The following is a 22,452-nucleotide window of genomic DNA, read 5'->3' as shown; positions in this document are numbered from 1 at the left end:
GAAGAAGAGAGGAAAAATACAGGCTTCAAAGGAATCAAAAATAATAAGATGACTTTGACAGTCTTCATAATGGATGCTTGCTTCCGTAAGTATTCAAGGAATCGGATAGCATTTAGGGTGACAGGGTGTAGACAGGCTTCGTTTTGCTGCCTCTCTACATTCTCACAAATGCTTCTAGAGCAAGGAGAATACCAACACCCATGTCTTAATTTCCAAATTTACATAATATCTAGATAAGAATAGATTTTATAGTGGCATGGTAGATACTTCCTAAAGATAGCATTCCATGCTAACCTAGATGAATAACACTTTGACAAAAAATAAAATGGGAGAGACTGAGGGATACTTTAAAATAGCAAGGGATCTATCATATATTTCACTCAGTTACATCTGTTCTATAGAATAATAGCTTAGTGACAGTAAACAAGATGGATTTGAAAGACTGAGGACTTGTGACTCTTTAGGGTATTTCAGTAGGCAACTATATGGTGACCTCTATTACTTATCTTGTAAACAAATATGTTCTCATTTCTTTTCCTAATCTTTCCTTTCCTTCATGGTAGCCATTCTTCCTTATTTTTCTTTACTTCCCCTTTTGCTCATTTTATTTCTTTTAGACTACAAAAGCCTCAATTGATTAATCTAATATGGGTGAGAACCCCTCCTACCTCACACCTTTCTGCAAACTTCAGCCATTTTTCAAAACATACCATTGTTGACTTCCTAAATACAAACAGCCATCTTCTGTTTGTTTTTGAAAATAGCATAATCTTAGGAAGGTGATACAGTGCTACAGAAAAATCACAGGTTTTGTAACCTTGGCTCAGGGCCCGCCTTTACAATGGGCCAACTTAGTGACTCTAGGTCCTTAAGTCAAGTTAGTTCATCTGAGAAAAGCAAATCTTAGCATATCTCTTTTATCCCCAATATGCTGTTTTGAGAATCAAATGAGGTAATATCTGTGAAATTGTTTGTGAATCTGGGAACTATTTAGTTCTTATCCTTATTAATCAGTTCTTTGCTTCCTTACCTGTAGAAAACACCTGATAGAAGAGCCTTTCTGTGGTTTTATAGGCTCAGATATGATGCTGTCTGTGAAAGTACAGTGAAACACGTAGTATCATACAAATACAATCTTTTAACATAGGAATTTGTGATCTTTAACTTGTTGTCTTGATATAGGATTGTACTACCTGGAATATAGGTATTCTATAGACATGTAGGTCTTTAAAATATCACTTAAAAATATCTCATAGTTTAATTTTCATGACTAAATTGTTTCTTCAAACTATCTAGTAGTTATTAAGTGAGTCTTTAGGCTTCCCCATCTACAAATTAAATTCGTAACTGAATGTTTACTTGATGCAATTATCCCCCTAGAAAAAAATGTTTTCTCTACTTGATTGGGTTTCTAGTTTGCAGCTGAGCAAAGGGACATTCTTTCTAACTCATACTTATCAACTAAGTTGCATTGTGCATCTGATTTTTCACCTCTACTCTTTGGTAGTATGTACAGTATCATGGGTTACTACTTTGTACTTAAATCTTAAGATCTTTATTATTTAACATTAAGAAGACTATTTTTTAAATTACCACAATAATCCTTCAATAGAAAAAACTATCTTTAAGGGGCTGCATGCTTAGCACTTTTTTGCTATTTTTCTTTAATGTGACTAAAACACTTTTCAAACAATTTGAACACTTTCCTGAAATTTTCCATAGTTTATTCTTAATGACATTAAGTATTTCATTTTAATTATATGACCGAATAAATTCAAAGAGGGCTAGGTATGGTTAATACTTAGCACTGTTTCTGAAGTGATAAATTATTTGGTAGTCAGTTCTGTGCTTTTTATGACTAATTCTGTTTTAAATAGACATTTGAGTTTCAACATAGGGTTAGATAATAGTCACATTTAGAACTTTTAGAAAATCTTCTAGATTCAGTGTCTTAATTTTATTGTCTCTGGTGTAAGTACTCTCACACAAAATCTCGACTAATCAGTAGTAAGAAGCCAGAGCAACTCTATAAATATAGAGCTGGCATTAACTTTAGAACTTTCAAGACCAGCTTCCTTACTGCGAAAGTAACATGTTAGAGGCAGAGGGGCTATAACGCTTGTCTGAGGTTGTACAGCTAGGTAATGGCAGAAGTGTTCCTAAAAGCCGCCTTAGTCCAGTTACCTCCTCTATCAATCACTGAGAGCCTTGATCTAAGTCTTCTTTCATCGTTGTATTGTCTGGTATTTATAAATGGATGGTTATGAGATTTTTTTTTTGTTGCCGCCATGTAATAGATTTTCTTCAACTAAAATGTATGTGAACTCAAAAAAGTGTTTAAAAACTAACCCTGTTTTGTGTTAGGATATTTTCCTCCACACTTCAGAATATGCTTTCTACCAATACATGGAAAGGTTGAGCCATTTTCAAAACAAGCTATTTCTACTTCTACACACTCAGTCTTACTTCAGAAGGTAGCATATCGTTCTTTTTTGGAACATCACAAACTCTATCAAGTGGTGAAATTTGAAATAGCTTTTTAAATGACAAATGTATAGGATTTTAGAAAATTTGATATTAGAACCCACTCTTTATTGCTTGTGAAATCTTATATATTGATAGATAACCAAAAGTACTGGTATTCAAAATCAAGAAATATTGTATTGTAAATGAGTTTATTATTTTCCCCAACATAGGGAAATTAGTCTGTTGTTTTTGTGTTACCACAGATTAATTTTGACTAAGGAGAGATCATTTCTTTGTTCTTTTAACTAAAGAGTATTTAACTAGAGTCTTGAAATTTATCGGAAAATTTATTCTTTAAAGCTTTTAAGATTTCTCTTTCCACTAACAGTTGATTCAAACATGACATCTTTATCCAGATTGTTTACCATTTGGGAATGCTATTTTGCATCTTTATCAGATTATTTATCAATTAGAAAATCAGGGGGGTCAACTAAATGCCAAAGAGCAAATTAAATACTGTCAAAGCAAGAAGTTTATTTCCTTGCTGATTTTTGTGGGACCAGAATAAAATGTCTTTATTAAATAGCATTTACATATTTCAGGTCTAGGAACTGAAAAACCCTTATGCTTAATGCAGTCAATTCTAGCAATGTAAGTAAACAAAGATGGTAGTGTATCCAAAATCATCCATATTTGATGTTGCAATATAGCATATTTTTTTTCATTTTTGACAGTGCTTTTTATCTTCCTGGTTATATTTTGCTTAGCTTAATATTATAAAATAGGTTAGTATTTCATTCCGATATTCCATTATTTTTGGCCAAAGGTGAATAAGTACCAGAGGATCATTTACATCATGGTGAAACTTCCTGTGGATTAAAATGTCCTTAGATGGTAATTGTCTACTTGACTTATAGCTTTAGAAACATGTGAATAAAAAGAAAAGCAAGTTATACTTAAGTGTTTGTGAATGCTACTCTAAGATCAAAGAGTGACCAGTGAATCTTTTGAAACATGACCTACAAGGCCCAACATGATCTGTACTCCCTCCACTTCCCTTTTCATTACCTCTTTAACCACACCTTCTGTGATTTTCCATTTTGTCTTCACTGTACTCCAGCCAGGAGACCTTTGTGCTTTCCTAGAACATATCAGACATTCTTCCACCTCAGGACATTTGCATGTGCTGTTCTTCTACCTGTAATGCCCTCCCTTAATAATCATAGGAATAACTCCCTTGCTTCCTTAAGTTCCTCACTCAAAACCTTCCTTCTTAATCAGAATTTCCATGACTAACTCTATTCAAATTTGCATCACACCTTTCACAGTTCCTTTATTTCTTACCTACTTCATGTTTGTCTTCTTAGCACTTACCAGTAAGTCACAACATATTTTACTCATTTATCTTGTTTGTAATTTTTTTTCCCAGAATATAAGCTTTATGTCTTTTGTTGTTGTTGTTATATCACCTATGGCTAAACATGCCTGGATTATAATAGGTGCTGAATAAATATTTTTTGAATGAATGAATATTATATTATACTACAAATAATTCCAAATGATTTTAGATAAGCCAGATAATGCATATTCAATGATACTAAACTGATATTCATTTTTATTAAGATACTAATTTTTATTAAGATAATATTCCATAGCACATGTATTTTTCTGTTGTTTAACGAAAGTATTAAATATGGTAGTAAATAAATCACCATTTTATCTTATTGTATATTAAATATAACAGATTTTCTCTTGATTTGTATGAAAATCTCTGTATTTTAGTTCCATATAAACATTTTGTTTCACCACACTAATGTTTAGCAAAATGTTTATTTATAACAAATTAATATTATTCAATATTGATTAAAAAAACTGTATTTGATATATCACTGAAATCATTTTCTTAATACATTCAATAATCTTTTATTGAAAATAAAGTTTAGAATTCCCTGAAAGTAAACTTAAATGCTTTGGATTTTGAAACCTATAAAACAATTTTAAATGTCATATTTCTGTATTTAAAACATTAACTGCATACTGTTGAGAGTTTATGGAAGAATTTAGAGGAAAAATAATTTTTAAAAATTAGATCCCTGATGTATTTTTAAGTTTTTAGTACACAAATTATCTAATGTGTCTGGCAAACTCTGATTATATTTTTTGATTTATATTAGAAGTTACATGGGAAGACCAGCAGAAAAAGGTGAATGGTACGTTAAGTGATGACAAACCATTGCCGGCAAAGAAACAGCAATCTGAGCCAGGTTTGTCAGGATTTGGAAAACACCTGAAAGCATGAGGCTATAAGCATTGCACTTCATGCTTTTTAAACATGTGTGTGCTGTTGTGCCTCATTTTTCTCACTTTGGTGTGAACTTTAGAGTGTGTAGAGCCTGTTTAGATTAGAATGGTGAAAACAATTCAAGATTTATTTAGAAAACTAGTTACTTGTGTTTTGGAAAAAGCAATTATTTTATTATTAAGATTAACTCCTTAGGGAAAAGGTGACTAACTTAAGCACAAATAATAACATATATTTGATTGTTTAGACCCAAATTAAATGAAAAGTGCTTACATCCCTTTAAAAGTTCTCTAGAAAGCTCAATATATATTTTTTTAAGTTTATCTTTGTAGGCCATTCCTTATATTTAATTGCAAATACTATCGAGGTATTATATCAATTGGTAATGATTTACTTACAACTTCTGTAGCTAAAATTATCGCAACCAAAACAAGACAGAATGAAAGCATAGTATGTGAATTCAATAGTCTCTTCAAGCCATTAATTCTATCAGTAAATTGAAATGAAGTGATTTTACTTTCTTCTTTCTTTCATCTCTTTTTTGGGGGAGATATGATTAAGTAGGAGAGGACAAAAACTTAAACCAGAAGCAAAAGGAAGAGACGCAAAGTGCAGAGACAAGTCAACTTAATAATCAGTACTACTTTTAATCAGTAATTGGATGAGAGTACAATGAAAATTTCATTCAAAATTTAAGAATGCTAATGGTTTTTTATAATACTATCATCTTTAAAAATTGTTTTATAGTAACAAGGTTAAAGTATTTTTATGCAGAAATTCAGTTCGTGTTAAATCTCTGAAACCTGTAGTTTAAAATATGTCAATACAGGGACTTCCCCGGAGGCCCAGTGTTTAGGACTCTGCACTTGGACTTTCACTCACTCTGCAGGGGGTCTGGGTGCCATACCTCTTAGGGAACTAAGATCCTGCAAGTCACAACATGTGGCTGAAAATAAAATATCAATATATAAATTAAACTAATTTGTTAACAAGTATTCATTGCTGTGCTGTTGTATGCCTGACATTATGGTAAGCACTGAGGTCCTGGGGTAGATAAGAGAGATGCAGAAATTGCCCTCATAGAGCTTACATTCTGGCAATAATGCATAAGTTAAAAATAATTATACTAAAGATTGGTTGTTATAATTGTGATAGTGCTATTAAAGAGAATAGGGTGTTTTGAGAAGTATTGTGTTACACAAGTCTGGGAGCAAGGAAAAAATGTGTGCTGTGTGCTCAGTCACTCAATTGTGTCCGACTCTTTGCGACTGCATGGACTGTAGCCTACCAAGCTCCTGTGTCCATGGAATTTTTTAGGCAAGAATACTGAAGTGAGTTGCCATTTCCTCCTTCAGGGGATCTTCCCAACCCAGGGATGGAATCCTTGTCTCCTGCATTTCTGCATTGGCAGGCAGGTACTTTACCACTGAGCCACCCGGAAAGCCCATAAGGAAAAAATGCCATTGTGCAAAAGGCTTAATCTGTGAAACTCTGTTAGTGAAACAAATTCTAAAAATAAAAAAAAAAACAAAAGTGAAATCACATTGGGAATTTAAATATATTCATAAAGTTGTAAGAAAAATATCTTACACGTTTTTTCAAATCTTCAATTAAGAATCACTTGTTTCATCTAAGAATCACCTAAATGTTGACATATGGCAGAAACCAACACAATATTGTAAATCATTATCCTACAATTAAAAATAAATATGTAAAAAAAATAAAAATAAAATGTATAAATAATCAGTTTATTTGGAAAATAACAAGTAGCTTAATATATTTCAGATACTTTAAAAAATAAAGTATAAAATTGGTTTTATGTTGTGATTTATATAACAAAAATTATCACTGTAAAAATATCTCCTTGTGTTGTGTGATATGATTATCCTTGGTCATAAACTATTATTTATTTCTCTTGCTTGCCATCATGTCTGATGACATGAATACCCTTGTGGCCATATATTATCTATGTAAATAAATTACATTGAATACTAAAATCATGAAAAGTTGCAGTATTTGGCCAAATTTCTTTTTAAGCCTCACAAATGAAATTTCTTAAACTTCCTTTAGATATTTTTAGTTTGTGTATTCTCATATATTGCACATATTTTTATTACTTAAGCCTTCTAATTAAGTATAGGCTATGTATGTAGTAGAGAAAAATTAATGTGGTTAGAGTGCCTTAATATCATGGTTTAAAATGTTTATAGATTTTCCTACCTTGGCAATTGTGTATTTTCCTATATACTGGGAAATTCCTGGGAATTCAAACCCTGAATGTCATGAGTAAGTATGCAGTATGCTAAGGCAGTAAATGCTTTGTTAAATTCCACTGTTCATAAATATTTTTGTTTCTAAAAGAAAGAATATGTTGAGAATATTTTTAATGATTGAAACTTTGGAATGATAGAATGAGTGGAAAACAGTGGGCTATCAGGTGGGCCTAATTGCATTTCAATAGCATGTTTATGAGTTGGACTTCAAAGAAGACCTCTTTGGATTCATTCTTTATTTTATATTTAAATATATCTACCATATTAATTATCATTAATTATAATCAGTGTTTAATATATAATTTTTATTCACTAAAATCTAAGAGATCATCTTCCATTAATAGTCAAAGTTGTTTAATCAGAGGATTATTGTAGTAAACTTGTGGCATTAGAAAAAATTTGTAAGGGCTTGAACCCAAACCTGAGATGCATTGTTGGTGATGTACTGATCACATTTATTGTTATCTTTTTTGTTTGCTGTCTTACAAAAATTTATACAAGAACAGCACTGGGAATTTTGCATTTTAAGGATGTATACTGACAATTAAAACACTGCTTGAAATTTTTATTTTAAATATAACTATGGAACTGGAGTATTAAATGGCATGATATAGACTAGAAAATGGGTTAACAAAACTTAGATGAACTTTAAGTAATATGGATTAGTACCTGCTTCTTTTAAGAAAAATATATCTCTGAACTAGGTTGTTCTGAGAGAATTATCAGCAAATGGGTGATTTATTTTCAGTATTTCTAACTTAACTGACAGCAATATAGATGAAAATCCCTGGAAAAGATAATGATGCTTATCATATTAGTATCTTTGATGTGATCATAAAACACAAGAATTTTATAAATGGTTTTAAAACCCAGGTTTTATGTTTAATCTTCAGAGTAAATCATTAAATATCTTCGTCATGTAGAATGTGTCATAGATTTTGGGTAAGCCATAAAGTTAACAAAACACTCTTACTGAGAATCAAGGACATGCGAGCATGTAAAATCTGTTGTTTATTTTCTCAATAAACAATCCGATTCTAGACTAGAATACTATGCCTACAATAATGTACTGTTTTTAAATGATGAAAGCAAAGTTAATCTGTTGAAATTTGCTATTTTTACTTTGTGAGTTATCTGTTCTTCTAGTAATTAGCATAGTATATGGGAAAAGAGCATAGTTTTACATAAAATATTTTCTCTCATATTTTACTTAAACTCAAAAGTAGTCTGGTGCAAAAGCTAACTTCAGTTAAACTAAATGAATGTTTTAGATTGATAAAATTTCTCTTTCTCCAAAGAAAAAACTGTTGGACTTAAATAGTTCAGAATCTACAATACTTTGAGATGTAATTGTAAATGATTTCTGATATATGTGATGATCAATTGATAACTATCTATAAACAAAGATTGTCCACCTTGATTTGTTTTTTCTAAGTGGAAGGTATGCTGCAGCTAGGAAACTCTACAATTGACTTAGCTACTCCTGTATAGTTACCCTGAAACATGGCAGTGCTACTTACCTTGCTGTATCTTATCTGGAAATAAGTGCTTATGACTTTCTGGAAAAGTGAGGGCAATGAAGCACTTTCCTGGGTGACTGTATGATCATACAATTTTTTTGGAAATTGAGAATATTCAAAGTAACAAGTTATGTTTTACTACTTGCTGTAACATTTTCTGTGCATAAGCCCCTAGATTTAGCATTGTATGATTTAATGTATTAACTTTTAATTTTTACCAAAACAGAGTTTCCATATTGTATTTTTAATAGATCTGCAACTATGGTGAAGGCAGGGATTTTTTTTTCACTTAATTCAACCTTTGGAGTTATGCTTTATAAAATTTATTGTGAGGCAAACTAAATATTCAAAAGGGTGTTATGTTAGTGAATTTTATACTTAAAATTTTTCCTTGATTATTTTGATATTTGTGCTTTTGCTTTCTTTCATTCTTGAATACTCTAACCTTTCTTAAAAGTAGAAACAATTTATTTCAGACTAAATATTTTAATTTAGTCTATAATTAGACACTAGTCTAATCCATCTTATCTGGGAAAAAAGAATCAAGGTTGTATTCTTGGTTAGTATTAAGGTTGGTAATTTCTAATTCTTTCTGGATTGTTTTAGAATGAATGTACTTTATTTTGGGAAAAGAATGTGATATAAAACAAACTAGATATTTTATAGAACGCAAATCAACTGATAGAAATTTTAGAATTAAGTACTGCTGATACCTTCAGATGTAAATACAGCACTGTTAACAAGGATATTCTCCTGGAATAATGTGAGATTTCATGATTTATGAGTTTACTTGCTCATTTAAAGTTGGTTCCATTTTCGTTAAACATACAGATAAATTTATAAGGCCAAACCTGCACTTAAGTGACTTTCTTTTTTATGATAAAGAGCATGCTATAGTTTGGAAATCAATTATTTTAAACTCCTTCAATAAGTACTCTAAGCATATTTTTCTTCTGCATTTAAAATTGCATTACAAGTAAGACTCTAAGGATAGAATCAGAAAAAAATCTGGTACAGCTAGGAATAATAAACAAGACATTTAAAAGATAAATATTTTTGTTAACTTTAAAAATAGGTTAATATTTCAAAAGATTATGCTTCACTTATTCCAATAGGTAGGTAGAAACTTTTGTAAATATTCAATAATCTTAAGGTTGTTGCAAAATTATGGAAAGTAATAACTAGTTTAGAAAACAAATTTGAATCACTTAGATTGAGGAGTTTTTCAACAAGATTTTTGTCACAATAGGGAAATTTTAATTTGAAATCTGCAAACTTTGATAAACATTTTGATTTTTTATTCTAGATCTTTCCTGATCTTTATACTGTTGAGATACCTACTAAGTAGATACTTTGCTTAGGCTTTATTTTGAAAAATATCTCTCCTTCCCTCAAAGGAAGCATTCTAAAGTTCCTATGACCTTTAAAAAACCCTCATGTGTGCATGCTTTGTCACTTCTGACTCTTTGCAACCTCATGGACTATAGCCCCGAGGCTCTGCTATTCATAGAATTTTCCAGCAAAAATACTGGAATGGGTTGCCATTTCCTCCTCCAGGAAAAAGCCCTCATACTTATTATTAACTTTTAATTACATGCAAGTTCTAATATACACTTAAAGTCTTAAGGCTGTAAGTGTGTATTTTATCTTTATCTATATAGATCTATCTATCTAATGACAACCAGCTATAGTGTGACAGTAATAGATCCCTAAGAGAGGGTATACTTTTACTGTCTTTAATCTCTCTAACTGGTTATTGGTTAAATGACGTGTTAGAAAGATTTCTCATTAGAATTGCCATTAACAGCACTGAAGGTAGAATGTTTGTCACAAAGTAAGGATTAAAGGAAAAGTAGAGAAATAGGAAAAGTGAAGGGGGTAGTTTTAGCTTCTTCAAGGTTCACGAAAGTCTGTAATTTATTATAATAATATATGTGAAATAAGTTTTTATAGCTATTGCCATTGAAATATGACACAGCTGTTTAAAGGATATAGAGTATAAGCTTCTCTTTTCAAAAGTGGATGTTTTAATACAAGCAGTGTATAATAAAAGCTATAACCACAAAGAAGACAGGAAAGCCAAACATTTAAAAAATATATTTGGTATAACTGAAAGCTATTCATTGAAATTTTATGATTTAAATTAATATTTGGTCTGCTAATTAAAGTTAAGTGATTTTATGTAAGATTAAAATATATTTATTAAGTGATCATGTTGACATAAGTAATGGAAAAGTGATTTAATAGGCACTTTCAGTTCATAGTGAGGTCATTGTTAAAATCTTTCATTTTCATCCTATTCTATAGTATAAATTTTGTATTATTTCTCAAAATAATTAAATTGTTGTTGCTAAGTATTACCATGTTCTTCACAAGAGTAAAAAGCATTGGTGAATTACTTGCATAGTTAGTTATACCATGTACCTCTTTTTAAAAGTGTCTAGTTAATGCTATATAATAAAATATCCAGTTCAGGTGTTACCATGAAAAAGGATTTATTTTTTTCTTATTTGACTTTTTATTTCACATGTTTTTATTGGGTCATATAGCATCTAGTAGAAAGAAAATTGATCTGTAATCAGGAGACCTGTGTTATATTTCTGGTATTGGCCTGGAGCTTATTTTATGACCTTGGGTAAGTCACTCAAAGTCTGTGTGCTTCAGTTATTCTCTATAAGAAATTAATAAATGGGTTAGAAAGAATTTTGAATGTTTTGAATCCATACAACATGAGAAATTATTGCCTTAATGCCATTATAAAATACTCAAAATACAGGAAAATGCTAGGTAGCAAAAGAAGCTCCACTTATTTATGTTGCTTTTATGCTTTCTGTAAAAAAATAAAATATTTTCTTAGAGGTGGAATATACTTAAGCGGTTATTTTGTCCAATTCATACTAATATCATTTTAACAAGTGTGGAAGCTGCTTTAGTAGTGTGGTAAATATGTATGTAGGGAAGTTTTTACTATAGGAAATGATGCAAAATATGATATTAATATATCTCAGCATTAACCTATTGTATTAATATAGCTCATATTTTCCTATTTTATCTCCTTTGAGAAATGGGTGGACTGGGATGCAAAAGAAAATATGGTATATAGCATGTTAATTTATGAGTGTATTTCAGAAGATAATACTTTTCTAGTGGTCGATCCTATTGGCAGAGTCTAGTTAGTATTACAGTTGTGATGAGATTGACTGTTTACTTTTGAATAGGTCAAAAGTGTGCTTGCAGAGTAATCAAAATGACATTATGTTTCAAAATGTGTAATTTTTTTTTCAGATCTCTAGAATTCATACCAGGATTTCTCTTCTCTCTTAAAACATAAAGCTTTGGTTACCTCAATACTTCTTTCCTAGTGGAAAATTTTCATTTTCTCACTATTCAGAAAGAGATAAATTTGTTGTAGGAATGCTTTCTCTTAAGAGTTATAATTTCAGTATATCAATATTCCAAATATATTTTAATATAACACGTTTTTCTATAAATCACTCAAAAACCATGATACAAGTATTGCAGAAATGAGTGTGGTGTTTTGATTTAATTATTTGTATCACCTGATTTGAAGCTAAGAAAGGAATTAAAATAGACCATTTTGATTTTGTGTTATAATGTTTATCTGTATCAGTCATACTAATACTAACTCTTTAATATCTTTGAAAAAAATTTTCTTAGAATGCTCACTTTATCAAACATTTCCTGCTTCATCACTGTATAAAATGTCTTCTGAACTTTTCCACTATCAATGGATAAAGAAGTATTTCCTAAACACGTGCCATATCTGCTATAGGAGGTGTTGGATTTGGATGGGCAAATTTCTATGAGAACATCAGTGATCTGTTCTGTGATGTCTGTAATAATTTTCTGAATAAATAAGCCATATAAGGGAATATGATCAAAGAAAATTTATCTTAATTGAATGTTAACTTGAATAATTAATATTTAAATAAAGCCTTTTATTTCAGCTAGTCTTTTATAATTTTTATTATACTTGTTACTCTAGGGTATTTTTATAATAATATGTTTTTGTATTGAAGTATTGTGAATTATTGGCCTAATGGTCATACTTTATTTTCATATATGCACTGACAAATTAGGAAACTTGAAGGGCACAGAAATAAACTATTTTTATTGCTCTTTTTGAAGATTATTCAATTAAATCCTTTCCTTTCAATGATAACTAAAAATTCTAAAAGCATTTTTACAGATCTGAAATGGACTTAGTACTAAGTCTTAAACAATATGGTCTTACAAGTACTGTTGTGTTTACTAATGATATCTTTCTTCAGCATCACTGTTCAGGATTGGCTGTCCATAAATAATTGTAAACATTTGAATCCTCTTTATTTCTATACTAACTTTACTTTTCTGATTCTGCTAACCCATAGTAGCTTAACCAGTTCACCATCAGTTCTTTTGTATTTTTTTTCTTTTAATATGGTATGTATTTGATTATATCTTCCCTACACCTGTGCACAGGATTCTTTCTCAAAATGATTTGAGGCCCTTTCCTTCAGTGTCACTTTTTACCTTTTGAGTACATCCACTCACACCCATCTCCTTTGTCTATGTCTGTCCATTACACGATGTGATCACAGAAGAAGTGGACGCCACAAGGAGAAGACATGCAGGTCTGTCTCTTCTAATGTTTTCTTTGTTATTTTTCTTTTATCTAACTTGTCTTAGAAGTTTTTTTTTACTATATTTTACTTATTTTATAATTTTTCATTCTTTTCCTATATTAACAAAATGTTAAATCTGCAGGCATTTTTATTTTAGGTAGTTGTATATTCAACTTTTAGCAACAACTGCTCCAATTAGATGAATAAAAACAAAATGATTAATTTTATGTCATAGAAGTAATATATCCCTTTTTCCATAACTGGGTAACTAGCTCCAGATTCAAATATATGTATGTTTATGTATAGTCAGGTAGGTTAAATTTACAAATTAATCATACTTCAATTTGTTTTAGGCTTAAAACTTATTTTTAACTTTTTAATACATAATTCTAAAAGTATTTTGTTTCTATCTTGAGTTCAGCAGTGTGTTAGAACATGGAAAAGATTAAAGACCTAATACATGCCCTAAACAAGCTGTCAGTATGACAGAGGAGTTAAAATGTGTGGGTAACATGCTATGTTGATGTGCTAAAATGGATGACTCAACAATATGTTCTACAAAGGTATAAAGTCAAATAAAATTTGATTCGAATAGACGGCCAAACAAAGTTTCATGAAAGAAGTCACACGAACTAAAACTTGAACATTTATTCAACACTTATCTATCTATTTGAGTCCTCGCTGTGTGGTGCTGATCTCGGTGGAAATCACAGGGGGCACAGACGAGCCCCCTTCCTTCTGGGCCTTTTCTAGTATGAGTCTAACATAAGCGCAGTAGGATTACAGGTGCTATAAGAAATACATACATATAATTTATATGTATGTGTAGACTACAGTGGAATCACAAAGGATAGTGTTATCATTTCCCCCTGAGAAGTGTGGGTCTTAGTTTGAGAAAGACTAAATGGAAGCAATGATCCTTGAGTTGAATATTGAAAGCTAGAAATATGTTGGCCTTATGTGTACTGAATATATCAGGCAGAGGAAACAATATGGCAGAATGGCTTCAGACTTACTCAGACAAAAGTAGGCAGGGGAGAGTTTCTGAAGTTTGTGTAAGTTATTGAAGTATATAAAGCAAGAGAGGGACACAATCAGATATTTGCTTCTAGAAAGACTACCTGGAAGCTTGGTCAAAAATGGACTGAAACTATAGAAGCAGAAATACCATTTGTAAGGATATTGCATAAATCAGTTGAGAGATCAAAATCGGCTGAATTAAGGTATCAGTAGAGGCAGTTGATTCATGAGAAGTTATTTAAAGATGTAGACTCTATAAGACTTAGTTATCAATTGGACGTTATTGTTGCACGGAAAAATAAGATAATAATCTTGGGTGACTGAAATGTTTGGATAGGTGGTGGTATATTTTATCTTACAGGGAATATGAATTAAACAAACATTTAGGGTGCAAAATAAAAAGTTCAGTTTGGGGATGGGTTAGTTTGAGGTTTCTCTGGAATATTCATTTAATATCTGTGTTTGGATATATGGGTCTGGAGCTCTGGAGAGAAGTCTGAGCTAAATTATTTCAATTATAGTATTCTTAGCATGAAAATGGTTCCTTTTTTGTTTTGTTTATCTGATTATTCTGAATATTGCTCATTGGTATGTATTATTTCAAATTTGCTCTTCAATTCTTATTATGTTTGCTTGGCATATTTTGAGTGCTATGAGCTTACATTTGACATTTTGTTCTACTTGTATTGTATCCTAAAATGGTAAGAGAAGTAACATTCATTGTAGGGGAAGTTTGACATAAGTGTATATGTGTTTACATCTAAATGTACATATAAACTGTTTCTGAAATATCCCCAAATTTTCAATTTATTACCAATCATTTTATTTACATATTTTATCCATTTTATAGATATTTTCTGTTCTTGGTTACATTCTGTATTTAATGGGCATAATATTACTAACAAAAATCTAAGACGTAGGCACTCAAGATTGCTCAATCACGGGGAGTTCCCTGGCAGTCCAGTAGTTAAGACTCTGCACTTTGACTGACAAGGCCATGAGTTCAATCCCTAGTGGGGGACCTAAGATCATGAAAGCCATGTGGCGTGAAAAGAAACTTTTTTTTTTACAGGATTGATTAGTCATGGGAAAACATAACTCTAGTTACTACAGTGAAATTTTACAGAAAATGTAAATCACTCAGTTCATAATGAGGCACATGATATCAACTCTGATTCAGTACTGTGTTAGATAGCTCAAATGTTACGAGAGACACAATAACTTTGAGAAATATTTTATGTAAGTTTAAGCTTAACATTTTATTAAGTAATATTGTGGTTTTTAACCAAAAGGTCTCGAATGAAATATATGTTTATGGACATATATAAAAACATCACATCATCTATGAAAACTACTACTGATAGAGTATAATACTTAAACTTAGTTCTTTGAAGCCTATAAATATTCAACTGTAAGGTAACAGAGTTAGGAACGTTCTCGGAGCTTGACACAGAAATACCCAAACATGGGATAAACATGATCTTGAGCATTTCTTCCTTGTGTGGGTGGTGTGGAAGAAACTGAAAAGATTATTAGATAGAAGTCAAGAGATCTAGTTTTAGTCCTATTCTTGCTAGTAAGCTGTGATTACAGACACATAATTTAATGTCTTTGGGTTTCAGCTGTTTCATATTTAAAATGGGGGTTTATAATGCATTGTTTTTATTTTTTATTTTTCATTGATGCCATACTTTTTTTTTTTTTATTAGTTGGAGGCTAATCACTTCACAACATTTCAGTGGGTTTTGTCATACATTGATATGAATCAGCCATAGAGTTACACCTATTCCCCATCCCGATCCCCCCTCCCACCTCCCTCTCCACCCGATTCCTCTGGGTCTTCCCAGTGCACCAGGCCCGAGCACTTGTCTCATGCATCCCACCTGGGCTGGTGATCTGTTTCACCATAGATAGTATACATGCTGTTCTTTTGAAACATCCCACCCTCACCTTCTCACACAGAGTTCAAAAGTCTGTTCTGTATTTCTGTGTCTCTTTTTCTGTTTTGCATATAGGGTTATCGTTATCACCTTTCTAAATTCCATATATATGCGTTAGTATGCTGTAATGTTCTTTATCTTTCTGGCTTACTTCACTCTGTATAATGGGCTCCAGTTTCATCCATCTCATTAGAACTGATTCAAATGAATTCTTTTTAACGGCTGAGTAATATTCCATGGTGTATATGTACCACAGCTTCCTTATCCATTCATCTGCTGATGGGCATCTAGGTACCAGATCTGAAAGAGACAGGTGCACCCCAATGTTCATCGCAGCACTGTTTATAATGCATTGTTTTTAAATTTAAAACTTAATCCTGATTGTAAGATGTTACTGCTAAGTTTTCAAAATAGTTTTCATGCACTGTTGATATGATATTCAATTTTGCCTAGACCAGTTGCTCACTTTAATTCTCTTTCATAAAGATATTTATATTGGGGGAAATAGTGTTCCTGTAAGAAATAGTCTGAGAAGTAGTATTAGAGCAAAGACTGTGGTACTAAACTGCCTGATCAGTTTCACCACTTATTTATATGTGATCCTGAGAAAGTTGCTGTCAGATACCTCACCTATAAAATGGAGATAATAACACTACTATGTCAAAGTGCTTTCATAATGATGAAATTAGTTAATATATACTATGTAAAGCACCTAAAAACTGTGTTACATAGTAAGCACTATATAAGTGAAACCGTTATTTTATTATTATATAACATATTAAAAAGCAATTTTTATTTTAGATCAACTGTATTGAAGCCCATGCATTTTGATGTGTAGACATTCTTTCTATGATATGATGGAATGATAGCATTAATTCTTTTTGTTATATTCATTGCAAGTGTCTTATTACTCGTTTGTGGCTACTAGTTTAGGAGCTTTTTGGCATACGAACTTGCACATCAAGACTGCTACAGCAGAAATGAACTTTATCATTTCTGAGGCAAGAGAGTTGGATTGAAACAGCAAGAACATTGAACCCATATAGGTCTGAATTCTAACCCAAGTCTGTCACTCACTAGAGATGTGACTTTGGGCTGCTTACTTATACTTCCTATTGAGCAAAATGAACTGCATGTGATTAAGGAGTTAATTATCTTTGATGAAAGCATAAAAGAGTTTCTTTCTGGGAGAATGCTTTTCTAAGAATAAAATCAATGAAAAAATTTAAAAAGAGAGATCTGACTAAAATGTGTCAGGTATTAGCTTCAAAATATGAAAATCAGCATAAACTAATTAAAAGGCAGACAACAAATTGTGAAACGTATTTGCAGCAACTCAGTATTAAGAGCCCTAACATCTGAATCACTTTGAAACAAATAGTATCAATTGTGATATAAATTGTATATTCCAAAAAGCTCTAATAGAAAAATGGGCAAAAGACATATACAGAAATTTTACTAAGCAGGAAATACGTTGATCAATAAATATATAAAAATACTTTATTTCTTTCATAACCACTAGGGAGAGTGTGGTAAAAGAGTGGTAGCATAGTTTAATATAAATCTTCCTAAAAAGCAGTTTTTTTCAGCATAAACCAAGAGCCTTAAAATTTTCATAGATTTTTGACCTGGCAGAAATCGATTCAGAAAAAAGACATATATTCAGATAACTTCCTTTTCACTTATTTAAAGTTGTATGTTTATTTTATTTTATTTTTTATTTACTTTTATTAGTTGGAGGCTAATTACAATATTGTTGTATGTTTAATATCTATAAAAAATATTGTAATATAAATGGATTGGTATGAGCAGTAAATAGGTTTCATATAAAAGAGAATAAGTTAGCATAAATATATTAAGAGATAATTTCCAAAGGAGTGTAAATTAGGTTATAGTTTAACTGGAGAGGAGAATGCTACCTGACAGATAACAGTTTCTTTTATCAGTCTGCTTGAAAGGTTGAGGGCTGGGGTATGGGAAATGAGGGGAGGGATGAGGAAGGAACTGATAATGGGAAAGCCAAAGTTCGATGGACAGCAAAATGACAATAAATAGAAATATTGGAGATGGTTAGATAGCATCACCAACTCATTGGACTTGAATTTGAGCACACTCCGGGAGTTGGTGATGGACAGGGAAGCCTGGTGTGCTGCAGTCCATGGGTCTCAAAGAGTCAGACACGACTTAACAACTGACCAGCAACAACAACTGGATTAATCAGGTATGTGACACAACTGACAGGAAGAACCTAGTCACGGGTCATAAGGTCATGCTGAATGTAAAGGAGGTTGGTAGGAAAGAGAATCAGAAGGAATCTCTAAAAAGAAGACTGCAGATTAAAAATTACCATATCGCAGTCTAAGGTTGACTCACAGGGAAATAGCCTGAAGAAGCACTGCCAAAAAAGGAAATTAGCCAAGAGGAGATGTAGCTAGAAAAGAAAAAGAAGACGTGTTTAAAGGGAGAACATTGGGAAAAGAGAAAAGAATTAAACAAGAGCTGAGAGTGGTATGTTGAAAGAGAGAAAGAGAGTCATTTCATGACTAAATATTTCAGATTATGAGTTTTAGAAAACAGACCAGTATCAGTCACCTTACAAATTTTCTAATTAAAAAAAAAAAAAAAAGTCCTACCACAAACTGCCGTGCTGACTGTTGTTCAGTTGCTCAGTCGTGTCCGACTCTCTGTGACCCCATGGACTGCAGCACGCCAGGCCTCCCTGCCCTTCACCATCTCCCTGAGGTCACTCAAACTCACGCCCATGGAGTCGGTGATGCCGTCCAACCATCTCACCCTCATGTCACCCCCCTTCTCCTCCTGCCTTCAGTCTTTCCCAGCATCAGGGTCTTTTCCAATGAGTCAGCTCTTCACATCAGGTGGCCAAAGTATTGGAGCTTCAGCTTCAGCATCAGTCCTTCCAGTGAATATTCAGGGTTGATTTCCTTTAGAATTGACCGGTTCAGTCTCCTTGCTGTACATGATTACAACACATGTAAAGCTGTTAGCACAATTCCTAGCACGTACAGAGTATTACTGTCATTGTTAAGAACTTAATTATGCCAGAACATTAGTATCAAGTTCTAGAACACACAATTTTAACTGTGTATTTTTAAAAGCATTGTTATATTTCATTTTCTGTGCCTTGATCAGATAAAATTTTAGTCTAAAAACTATTGGAGAAAAATTATAAGCTTAGTCTGAAATCTGATCAGTGGTTCTCTGGGCTGGCAGGGGGAGGACTGATAATACAGCAACACCAGGGAACTTTTTAGGGTAACAAACACTCTGCATCCTGATGGTAGCGAGGCTGTGTGACTATATACATGTGTCAAATGTCATATACTTTTGTACCTACACAATGTGAATATTAATTTTTGTAACTTATGCCTCCATACATCTGACTTTTAAAATTATTGAAAATACACAAAATTAAAATGAATATTAATATATTACTCAAATACTACCAAATATATGCTAATAGAAAATTTTACTCTATCTAACCCATCTCAAGCAATTAAGAACCATGTCCCCTCCCAAAACAGGGCATGTTAATGGACAAGGTTGACCTATGACTTCTGAGAGAAGAGATGACTACAGTGGATGAGCTGGAAAACAGAGAAAGGACCAACACTTTGTATCTAATGCAGTAATCAGTTAACCAAGAAAGATGAAGAACAAACAAGGTGGTTAGCAAATAGAGTCTGGATATTTTAGACATTTATTTATAACTAAAGGAAGAGCAGACGTGAGAAGTAACTAACTTGTTTTGGACAAACTGTGTTTTAGGTGCTGAAGGGGATTTTAGGTGTATTTAGAAAACACCAAAAATGTGAGCCTTAGGGTTACAGGGAAGGTAGGAACTAAAGGGAGGAATACTCCTAACTGAAGTGATGGTTGAAACTATGGATTTAGACAAAATCACTCAAGTATGAATAAAAAAGAAAATTACAGTAACACTTTAGGAAATGCATATATGTCAATGATGGGCTGAAAAAGATGAGCTCACAAAGTCATCTGAGAAAGAGCAAACAAGAGGAGTATCAGAAAAATATGGAGCCAAACTGATGGAGAGAATATCAAGAATAGGGTAGTATAGTATAGTAACACCAAGTGCTGCAGTGAGCCCAGTAGAATGGTGCTGAGGAATGATCACTGGATTTGGCACATATGACCTTTGAGGAAACTTTTGAGACCTAAGTTTGAAAATATCAGGCTTACCTTAGCTACAGTATTCAATGAAGTTTTTCTTTGAGTAAAGTCATCATGTGATAAGAGGAAACAAGCAGTAACCAAATAATGTTGCACTTGACTCAGTATTGGAGACAGTAAGAGACTCTATATTTGGGTAGTCTAACTTGACAGCTCAAATATATAATGCTCACTGGTACAAGCACAGATGCTCACATCATGTAAAAATCCAGTGTTTTTATACTAGATACAGTGGATCCCATGGTGATGAATAACTGATGACTAGGAAGTTAATTCCACATATTGCAGATTTTACTCTTGGGAGACCCCGTATAAGAACTAGCTCAGACACGGGGATTGGGAGGGTTTGGACTTGGCATAGTTGCAAAACTAGGACTCAGTGATCAGTCACTGTGGTATAAGTTATTTTAATCCATAACTGAGTTTCCCAATGCTTTGTAGGTACTATTTTTATTTCTAGTATATAAACTGAAAAATCCAGGTACAAATCTATTAAATAACTTACTCTTAATCATTTGAATGTGGAATTTAAGCTGAAACATTCAGATTTGGTGCCAGAGTCCATGTCTTCAGCCTCAGGAAATGGGGGCTTTATTGGTGGCAAGGTAGAGAATAAAGGGAGGTCGGGTGGGCGATACTGTACAGAGAACATGAAAGAACAGGCTAGAGGTCTAGGAAGAAGAGAACAGGAAGAGAGTTCAGGAAGGGAAATCTAATGTCAGTGGAGACCAACTAAAGCCAGTTTGCAGTTTTATTTAGGATCCTCTGTGCAACTATATTCCCATGTGTAATTTGGAAAGTTGAATGAAATTCAGTTTAATCTCTAACATAGGTTAATCTCTACTGGTGCCTGTTCATTCTTTCTCTGAGAGTGATCTCATCTAACTTTAATTTTCTTTCTTCTCAGTACTAAACAGGAATATTTCGTAAAATGTCCCTATTCATGGAGGCATTCAAGATAAATTTCTTTGAATATTGTGTGACATTACTCTGTATAGTCATTCTTGCACCATTGACCAATAATAATCATTATTAGCATCTTTGGAGAAAGAAATACATCTTGATGTCCAAGCATGGGTACTATTTAAAATCTACATATCTAAATATTTCAATCAAGGGCATATAGATTTAGGTACTATTAATTTCCGAACTAATATACATAAGAAAAGTTACATAGGTCTCTTTTCCAGCATAGATCTTACCCCAGTTTTTATATGATGGATATTTTTATGATTTTTAAATTAACACAGTCAGTATTTCGAAGTATATTTAAATTTCTATTTGTTTCTAAACAAACAAATGTAAAGATGCATTTAAATTTCTTTATTATACTCCTTTCAAACCTTTGGTGCTATTCTTCGATATATGTGAATGGATGTAGTTGAAGTTTATTTTAAGGATATGTTAATTAGGCTCCAGATGTCAGACACAGTGTGATCTGTGATAATTATGTCATACCAAAACGCAGGAAGGTGGAGACAAGACATACTCATGGTACTCTTATGACTTTACCACCCTGTGGATTATCTCATCTATAATGTAGATTTTAGCTATAAGGAAAAGTCAGAACATTCCAAAGTGCTTAACATGTATAAGGTATACCTTATTAACCTGATGAAACTGACTCATGTTTTTATATTTTATCAGTGGTTATTATACTATTTGTTAAAAGCAATTTTAATGATAATCATTGCCTTCCTTCTTTGAGGGACTTACATTTTAAAATTTAGTTTATCTTCTAAAATATATCTTGTGTTTTCAAAGATAAAGGAGTTGGCTAACAGGTTTAAAGTAATTAAGTTATTAGATTGCTAACATTTCCCCCTAAACATGTCAATGTACACTGTAGAAAATGTTACATTTTAGCTAGTCTGAAAGATGCTTCTAGATTAGATTGCCCTTATGATCTTTTTTTTTTTTTCTGTACAAAATTTTTGGTTTAATGAGCTTTTCAGTTCTCTCTGTCTCTCTTTCCCAGCCTCCCTCCCTCCCCCTTTTTTGCCTTTCTCCTTCCCTCCTTTACTCCTTCATCTCATTCCTCTCCCTGCTACTATACACACACACACACACAAACACACACACACGCATGCATTCAGT

At 32.3% G+C, this 22,452-nt stretch overlaps 1 protein-coding gene across 33 annotated transcripts in view; it reads left to right on the top strand.

Moving 5' to 3' along the window:
• RIMS2 (regulating synaptic membrane exocytosis 2) overlaps positions 1–22,452 on the top strand; it is a 586,517-nt gene that overhangs the window by 406,292 nt on the left and 157,773 nt on the right. For 10 of the 33 annotated variants that reach the window (XM_043483849.1, XM_043483845.1, XM_043483871.1 and 7 more), the window contains one exon: positions 13,163–13,195. The exons of 22 other annotated variants lie outside the window; for them this stretch is intronic. In XM_043483849.1, coding sequence (XP_043339784.1) covers positions 13,163–13,195 — 33 coding nt within the window. The remainder of the gene's footprint in view (positions 1–13,162; positions 13,196–22,452) is intronic. One more of the 33 variants, XM_043483877.1, reaches the window with a different exon arrangement.

This window comes from Cervus canadensis, chromosome 12 (genome assembly GCF_019320065.1).
Source record: "Cervus canadensis isolate Bull #8, Minnesota chromosome 12, ASM1932006v1, whole genome shotgun sequence".
In the NCBI taxonomy this organism is placed as follows: Eukaryota; Metazoa; Chordata; class Mammalia; order Artiodactyla; family Cervidae; genus Cervus; species Cervus canadensis.
Note: the sequence above shows the minus strand (reverse complement) of the source record. Positions and strands in the feature narration are given on the sequence as shown.